Raw genomic sequence first — 9,557 nt, forward strand, 5'->3', positions numbered from 1 at the left:
CTTGGTCTAGATTCAATAAATTTAGTTATATTTTCTACACCTCCATCCATCCTTATTGAAATATGAAATTATACTCAAGGATCAGCATTTACTTTAAACCAATTAATGCTCAAGCGACAAGACACTGATGGAAAAAATATGTGTGGAAGTCGCAAGTTTGATTCCCAAAGTGTGTGAAAATAAATAGTAGTGATTTTACACTCTAGGATTGATTTAATATTACCATGGACTGGTCCCTGAAGCGTAAGCACCTTGCATGAAGATGTAAGTAACAATCAAGATAACACTGCGTCAATATGATGCAGTACCCTATGCATTGGGTGCGGACAAGGATTAGAATGAGAAAAAATACAGAAAACTACAAATTTACCCTGGCAGCATCTGGTTGAAATTAACTTTTAAAGACTAAAAGAAATCGCACCGTTTCATTTATTTTATAATAAAATACCAATGAATCTATTACAAATAAATCACAGATTTTTTAAAACATAGTATGCAATACTACAGTATTACTACATATGGTATTAAACTTCAACAAAAATATAACATAAAGGTTTTTTTGTATATGCAGTATTAAATCAATTAAAATATATTTCATTTTTATTCTTTCATCTATGTTTAATTAAATACAATAATATACGCATAACAATTATAAAATATTAAAAATAAGATAAAATTTCTATGACTATTATAAATTTTAAAAATACCTCAAGAATACTATTACAATTCTATGTAAATGTCATTGTTAGTATGTACATCAAGGAAGCAATCAGTCCAACAAAAAAATTTTCTTGTGTAAAAAAAATTAAAACATTACACAAAAAACAAAGTAGATTCATACAAACGGTTCAGTTGGTAGGTACATATGTAAAAGAAAATATCAGATAATTAATACGTCGGAACCAGAAGGTAAGAGATAATATTATTATGCTGGAAATATTGCTCCCCAGTATTGTTTGATAAAATTAGTAGAAAAATGAAACTGGGATGTTCGTTCATTAACAGCTTTAAGGCTGCAATAAAGATAGATTTTGATATTTTGCTATGTAGAACTTGTAAGTGAATTTACAGAAATCAACGTGTTCAGATAATCGGTATCATGTTGTCATGTTCCTTTGAATTTTTAAGATCTTTTTGATACTTTTACATGATTTTTTTACTAACCCACATTAATATTAAGTAGGGTAGACGGGAAGCGGGTGTGTGTACATATGCAGGTGCTCCTAGACTCGAGCCACTCTGCCCTCACACACCCTTATACCGGCCTGCAATTGGCATGAAAATGTAACATTTGGTTTTTGAGATTCAAACTGCAACTTATCTCAAAAACAAACAATGTATTGATTTGCACATGTTATTTAAAGATCATTAAGGATATTTTTATCTCTGTGCCCTTTAAAAATGGAAAAAAAATTAAACGGCTACCTCATAGCATATATTGAGATACACTGAGACAGTATTGACTTTTTATAAAAAGATAATATTTCAAAAAAAAATATTTAAAAAATAGAAAGCAAGCATTATGAACTTGACAATATTGTATTCAACCTTTGGTGCATTTCTCTGGCTAGCTTTATTTCGCACTTAGAAATATCACTGTCAAGATGAACTTGTACAGTTTTACATGAACATTTTGATATTGGCTTAGGAACATTTTCAAATGTACTTCCATATTCGGAACAGATATCACATTTTTGCCAATCGTGAGAATCTTTTATTTGATTTGTAAGTCCTCCATTTCCGTCTCGATTAAAAAACATCACAGATGGCGCTGAACTGGAAAATAAAAATCATAATACAGTGAACAATGGGCGGAGTAGAGAGTGGACCATTATTTTAACTTCAGGTTTCTAATAGGATAGCGCTCGCGATTGCGTCCCACTGCATGTTGCGCTAAACATTATCCAAGATAGCAAAGTGTAGAGACTGCCAGGACCGCTATAGAAGGAACTGCTACCATTAGTATATATTTACTTGTTTATTTATAAAACTTCTTACCTACACAATAAATGTGCACTGGCAGGCTCATTGTTTTAAAACAATATCTTCTAACCAATACTGGTCAAGGTATGTTAATTGTCATGGTAACTATTGTGCTTTGTCAAGTAGTAACAATAACTTACTTATATGTAATGTAAAAAAAAATATAAAAATAGAATAAAACATAAAATTATAAATTTATAAAAAATAATAATTCCAATATTGTTTTTACAATTTCTTTATTAAAAATTGAAAACATAATTTGTGTCCCTTACAGTTGTTATTTTTATATATTCTATGCAAACTACCTGTTTCTTGGAGAGTGACAAACTTGGCGCTGCCGTCTAGATGTCGTGTCTTCTAGAGTATAACTAGAGTAACACTCGCATTTAAGTTTACTGTCTGCTTCGCTCGTTGTCTTAGATCGGTATGATAAATTTGACAATTGATGAACCGATGAGTTTTTGTAGTGTACCCTCATGGAGGTGTTCTGATCACTAGTCTTCGGAAGGGACGTTTTCTCATCTTTTTTTTTGAGTGAAGCTTTCTTGGAAATCTCAATTTTGGGAGCGAGTATTCCCTAAAATTTCCATTTAACAATATAAATACAATATTATTATGACTTTATTTTTTTTCAGCAGACTCAATTGAAGTGTTATAACTTTATGATGTAGTCACAAACTTGTTGTGACATTCTAGTCATCGGTATAATAATAAATTATTCCTAACACTGATCTCTTCCAGGAGGTATAGCAGTAAAATAAAATAGCATATACTTTTCCAAATAATAAATTGGGCAGTTTGACCAAATCTAGGACACTGCTAGTAAAACTGTACAAATGGTCACCTTGGGCAAAAGTCACTTAGTAACAAAAATTCAGTCACATTTAATGTTTAAAAGTGTCCACCTCTAGCAACCATGAGATCTCAGGTTCAATTTAACATAATTATGAATTTAATATTACCCTGAAGCGCATGGACTGATCTTGTCTTTGTGTATTTAGAGATCAAGTTAATGCTGGATAAATTATTGGTGTCTCATTGTAATTATTGGTATGGTTAGATTTGCACCCATCCACTCTTTTTTCTTTATTATTTTGAATAATTTTTTATAATTTATAATTATAAAGTAGTGAACCTATGTATTTTATAATTTATAACCATTATTTTATCTCTTAAGCAAAACCAATTATCACAACTCATACACAGGTGTCATTGTGAGTAAAAATTAAATATTAATAAAAAATATAAAAAATACAGTAGTGTATAAAATTATAATTTTTTTTTTAAACTGTCAATCCTACAGAAAATGAATGGAAAAACAGTACCGGAAATATGGGTGAGGGTTTCATCAATAGGTCGACTTCTGTTTCAATGCATAAATCCGGTTGGTAAAGTAGATCCTCTAGAACCCCAACATAAGTTGCAAGAATTCGTCCTTTCCCTTCTTCTATATCATCAGACCATTGTACAAGTTCACAGTATACTATTTCATCCGCTAGAAATGTTGATCATATATTCAATTTAAAGTAAATATGCCAGCATTCAGCAATCTTGGGTGTGTTATTCCGACATATTTAGCTAGAGTGAAATGTCGGTAAGATAAAAAATATAATAAATTTTCATATAATAAGTAACATAGTTATTACAATACATATTTAAATTTCTCCTTCTTCTGGCCAATGTCCGCATCCAAGAAGTGTATGCATTTATACATCAAGGTGATCATTCCTGCGTTGGAGACTATGGATATAGGCACTCCTATATTCATGAGTCTCGAACGTAGGAATGCGTTCGAGAATATTCCTCTGAATATGCTAAATGGAATGGAGACGACATAGGTGAATGAGCTGAGGGTGCTTTATGGGAAACATTACTGCTATATGGAAAAGAAAATGGAGGAGAAATAATACATACTACAGGAGAGGAAAAGGAGAATACCTAGGGCACTCTGGTGTGCATATCCGTACTCATAGTAGCTTGTGTAGGCTGTACACTGCTTATATGTATGAGTACCTCGAGGATTGCCTTCAATGATGGTATTTTTGGTGTTATGATTTTCAGATACATAGTTATAAATGTTTATATGACAAAACATAAAATAATAAATATTTGTTAGTGCAGGTTAAGCATTATAATGAAGCAGTGAGATTATTTGAAGATAATCACGGGACTTGATAATTAATTAGGCAGGTGCACAACTTTGTAAATATGAATGGACCATAGCTTACTTTCTTTGTGGATTAATAAAATAGCATTCATTCAATCTTACCCAATAAACCGTGTATACTTGACTGTGATTTGATATCTTTGAAATCTTGATTAAATTTAAAAGTGGAGTTAAAAATCAAAGGAAATATTGGTTTCACAGCTGTTGTTCGAAACTTATTCTCTAGTGTTTTAAAAGATAGCGATACAAGGCCTTTTGGACACAGCCATACACCGGGACAATTAATCTGGAGAATAGTAAATACACAAAGTAAAATTAATATATGTTTATAAATACTAATATTTTTTTAAAAGAATCAGTTATTTACTAGACAAAGTACATTAATTAAAAGGGACTATGGTAGTCAGGGCAAAAGCTTACAACCTGTTATTGGCTGGAAGTAATCACTTTATACTTTTTGTAGTATTCACCATTCTACCCATGATTGAACTTCCATACTAATGAATTATCGAAACATCTTTTGTGACAAGGGACACTGTGTGTGATTATTTTACTACCATCTGTTGGATTTTGTATGAAGTAATATAAAATGAAGTCTGCCTTTTAGGAAAGGTTAGCTTTATGGTTAGCTTGTTTTTGTATGTTAGTACCTGGTTTTATTTCTAGAGAGTATAAGATAAATAATGGTGATCTTTCACTCAAATATTTATTTAATATCCTACTGGACTGGTCTCTGAAGCGCAGAAATCACCTTGCCTTTATATGATTAATAATTAAGAAAATGCCATGTCAATATTATGAAGTGCTCTATGCACCACTGGATGGGTATATGGGTTACAAGAAAAGAAGAATAAACTATTAAAGCAGCAATCTTCATTGAATTATTGCAGATTCTATCTAAACAACATATCCTACTAGGCAACGCCTGAAAAATGCCACTTGAAATTTTTGCAGACCTATTTATTTATATTGACAAAATTATTATTTCCTATTGAATATTGTTTAAAATGATTTGTTTCAAATATTTCTAAATGTACCTGTCCGGAGTTTATAATATCAATTGGAATTTATTAATGCCCCCATGTATAAAGATGTGTCTAGCGGTATTTATCTGCAGGTGCCCATTTACAGTCTGATGGACAATATTGACCACATTAGGAATCCTTATTTAAAATAACCATTAATGAAGTATTTCGTACATCTAAGGATCATACTAAGGGGTAATAATTTGTACCCGCTCTCTGGTAAAATCTGACTAAGTAAACTAAAATCTTTAAGTAAATTCAAATAATACATATGTTTCATTTGGAAAATAAATTTTGCCAACCTATGACGAAAAATCTTTTTCATATTGACACTATTTCACTGTCATTTTTTAAATTAAATTTTTATACATTGGCAACCTTAACAAAATGCCAAAAAGTTTTACATGATTGGAAAAACTAGTGAAATGAGGGTGGATCTTCCCCTGATTCATGGATAAGATTGTTTTCAAATAACAATAATATTTCACAAATATGGAAGAAAAATATCCATGAAAAGTATTTTTTAAATATCATCATGTTTTTTACGTAATAAGTTGAAATAATACTTACACTTCGCACTGTTAATTCAACTGTCAGAATATAGTTATTGTTAGACATAGTTGTTTTGTTCATTTATGTTTTATATCATTATTTTCATACTACATTTCATTTTGAAATAAAGTATAACGATCTTTACATTATTGTTTTATAAATAAAACTTAAAAAGTTTATTTGGCTGTATAATTTCATGCTAAAATGATAAATTAATCTCTGAAATCGATCACTTTTGACACAGGTTACAAACCTGCCAGAAACCAACCCATTGTAAAAACCACGAGTAAATGGTAACAATATTCTAGTTGGAATCTAACTCGATTGTTGCTATGGAAACGGCACTCAAGCGAAGGTAAATTTTATGGCTGTGCAAGTTCTGCCGAAAACCGCTAAGTTTACGAGGTATACGAAATTTGGCACCCATGTCAAAACTTTACAATAATTATAAACCATATAGACTTCGACTTAATATTCGACTCTTCACTGCTCCTAGTCTCTTGATTTATTTTGACTTGGCAAAGTATGCAAACCATGTAAATTGTATATCTTTGCTGCTTTGAATTTGACGTTTGCGTATTTTTAACGCAACAATAACGTTCATGGTAGAATTTGCAACTGATTCGTTTGATTAAGGTTATGTTTTATAGTTGATAACAGAATTTTAAACCGTATTCTATGAGGAAACAAATGGGTTAACCACTACAACCGCTTAAATTGTCAAAACGTCTCACGTTTCCACCCTCGCGATGCCGGTTTACAGAATTTCCATATTTACATTGCATCGACGGCGAATGGTGAATACACAGAAATATAATATCTGAACCAAATTTCCCACCTCGTGGCTTGTATTCAATGATATAAATAAAACATTGAACTCTTTGTAAATGGAAACATAGTTTCCAACCATTTTAAACCACCAAAAAGGTTTTTAACGATTAAAACTGGTTGAAAACGTTTTAATCCGAATTTGCATATACGAGTTAACCTTAATTTTTTAGTTACACATAATTTGGGAATCCCAAAACCTAAAACACTTGGGAATCCCAAATGGAGATTCCAAATGGAATTTTACAATTCATTTGAAATAGAGTGTTATCAGTTTAAAATTCAGCGAATTTCGCAAATAAAAATTATTGATAATTTTTTTTAAATATAATTTTCATGAAAATAAAAAGAATTTTAAAAAACAGCACGGTACACGTGATGAAGTGAAACTTCTTTAAAAATGAATAACAGAGATTTAATGCAAGAGACACGCAGAGAGAAAGAGAACTAAAAATAAATACTATGCAAAATGCTTGTAAAAATATTGTTCATTCAATATTTACAAAGTCATTGAATGGTGCCTTAATTGGTAATACTCATAAATGGTTTGTTATAACTAAAATATGCAATATATGTTCGTGATTCGATATTTTCGAGATAACGAAAAAAAATCATCTTTTTTAGTTTCGGTTTTTGTTTTTTAATCGTTGGGTTTGTTAAATAATATATTTTTTTTAATTGAACTTCCTAACTTCCAAGTGACTCTGAAACCTCACTACGGCCTATGCAACACCGCTTATCATGGCCCTACTTAGCCTTCAACTTTATGAGTTTTATAGCCTAGATATATGTATAAAGTTATTTTAATTTCATGTAATTCATGGATCAAATTTATAGGCAAAAACGCCTGCTATCTCGCTTAATGCGTGCATAACCTAAAATTCAAAGTCAGTAATGAAGTTACTTAGGTGTATGATTTCAGTTCTATGATTCGACTTGTGAGCTTACATAGGATATGTTATGTTAAATGTCACTTACACAACGCTCTTTATATACATATATAGCGTCTGACATATTATACATCTGCAACTCGCGCATGCGCGACATTATCTTATTCTATCGCTCTGTATCGTTGCTTGCTCCACTCCCGTGGCTTCGAAATGTATAATTCTCTTCCTCATTCTCTCTACGTTATACCTTTCTTCTCTCTCATGTAACAAAATGTGCCTAACAAACGTGACGTGTCTTTGAAATTTCACTTACAATTCTCGTCCAATTATCGATTATCGTATCACCGTCTAAAATATTTAACATCAACAATATCAAATATTCGAAAATCAAAAAAATCGACATCAGAAATTTGATAAAATAGAATTTCAACTTTCAAGCGCTCCCAGCGGTGCATAGGGCACTGCATTGCACCGACGCAGTGTTATCTTGGTCGTCAATAATGTGACGGCCGGGAAATCACCTGTAATCACTTGTATTTCTATTGAATCCTACGGAAATCGAACCGGGAACTTGTTAAACGCCCTTCTCTCCGTAGGCAGGCATAAAAATAATAATTTAAAACTCAACATTGATCTCATAAATTTAAAATGTTGTGGTATCAAAAACTCTAAAAAATTAAAATCGTTATCAATTTATACAATTGTTTCATATCTCTTCGTTTATTGAAAGTTTCACTTCAAAAACATACGTAGGGTAAATTACAATAAATACTAAATTCTCTAGAGTAAAAAAAACATGGAAACCGCCCGTGTGCTAGTAGGCTAACAGTGTAATCACTTTTGCAATTTTTAAATTAAAAAAGAACCGTTATCGAAGGACAAGCACTAAAATTTATTATAATTACTAGTATGTATATGGTAATTGTCAGATATAATTATACTATAATCTGTTTGTCGTCAATCCAGTTTCTGAAACATGTTTAATGTCCCCAAATTACAGGAATCATGAATTTTAAATGAAATAATTTTCAAAATTATTTTCTATCCAACGTCAAAAAACTGAAAAATATCTCTTCAAACCAGATGTTCACATGTTAAGCAGACAAGTACCTAATAATTAGTCGTTTGTCCCCTTCTCCGTGGGTGTGTATCTGTGTGATGATTGGTTTGCTTCTTTCATGGTCAGTCTCCACACGTTTCTATCCTCCGCCCTTCTCTTCAACTCGGGGTACCCGCTACAGTGTATGTCGAAGATAATTTGGTCCATGTAGTTTAATCAAGGCCACCCTCTATAGTTTGTGTCTTCACACACGCCTTCCGCAATCGTAAGGAACCTGGGTGTCTTATATTACAGCCTATTCATTTGTCTCGCGGTTGTGTTACTTTATTTAGTAAGTATCTAGACTCCCCAGCCCTACTTAATTCCTCGTTATTCCCTGCATGTTCCAACCAATTCCCATCATGCACCTGTAGCACCACTTTTAAACACTTCCAGCAACCCCTATTCTGCCTGCCCAATAGTCTTACGTTTTGCTTCCATACAACAGATGCTCCAAACTAAAAGTCTCTTTTCCTCTCTTCCTGCGACCATCCATTTAGATTTTCTTTACTTAAAGTCATATTATATTTTGCTGTCAATACTGTTTCCACTGTACTTAACGCTTTATGAAGGTCATTTTCAGTGTCGGCAATCAGTGCTATATTGTTTGCATACCTGATCATGTCTATCATCTGACCCGTAATGAAATTTTTACCATATTTTCTGTTAGTTTGTCAATGGCTTGCTGTATCTGATAGTAAACAGCTCTGGTAACATTGAGCAGCCTTGTTTTACTCCTTTGCTAACTATTGCTTCTACACAACTCTCCCCGTTAAGTATTACCGCCATTTCTTTCTATTACAAGCTCTTCTGTCCTCATCGAATGAAATATGTCAGAATTCCAAATTTGATATATTCGTTCAAAGTAAAAATACCCTCTGTAGTCTTTATCGCCACGTCAATAGCTTTTTACAACTCTTTAGTACTTACCTACATGCGCGTTTTAATTTATTACATTTTATGTTTCAGGCAATACCATTATCAGATCATATTATAATATAATACCGCACTAG

At 32.0% G+C, this 9,557-nt stretch overlaps 1 protein-coding gene across 1 annotated transcript; it reads right to left on the minus strand.

The window, feature by feature from the left end:
* Positions 1–1,383: 1,383 nt before the first annotated feature.
* On the minus strand, positions 1,384–5,945 carry LOC148302480 (uncharacterized). Its single transcript, XM_088271543.1, has 5 exons — positions 5,746–5,945; positions 4,253–4,436; positions 3,309–3,478; positions 2,289–2,560; positions 1,384–1,776 (listed from the first exon to the last, which is right to left on the minus strand). The coding sequence occupies exons 1-5, from the start codon at positions 5,806–5,808 to the stop codon at positions 1,521–1,523; spliced, it is 945 nt and encodes a 314-aa protein (XP_088127669.1). The 5' UTR covers positions 5,809–5,945; the 3' UTR covers positions 1,384–1,520.
* Positions 5,946–9,557: the final 3,612 nt, after the last annotated feature.

This window comes from Brachycentrus maculatus, unplaced genomic scaffold (genome assembly GCF_059751285.1).
Source record: "Brachycentrus maculatus isolate JH-2025_06_01 unplaced genomic scaffold, ASM5975128v1 h1tg000446l, whole genome shotgun sequence".
In the NCBI taxonomy this organism is placed as follows: domain Eukaryota; kingdom Metazoa; phylum Arthropoda; class Insecta; order Trichoptera; family Brachycentridae; genus Brachycentrus; species Brachycentrus maculatus.

Excerpts from the sequence above, each read along its gene's own strand:
- LOC148302480 (XM_088271543.1), bottom strand. The coding sequence starts at position 5,808 with ATGAACAAAACAACTATGTCTAACAATAACTATATTCTGACAGTTGAA. Across the intron at positions 3,479-4,252 it reads AAGTATACACGGTTTATTGG|CGGATGAAATAGTATACTGT; the intron begins GTAAGATTGAAT and ends CAACATTTCTAG. Across the intron at positions 1,777-2,288 it reads TGTCACTCTCCAAGAAACAG|TTCAGCGCCATCTGTGATGT; the intron begins GTAGTTTGCATA and ends TTTATTTTCCAG.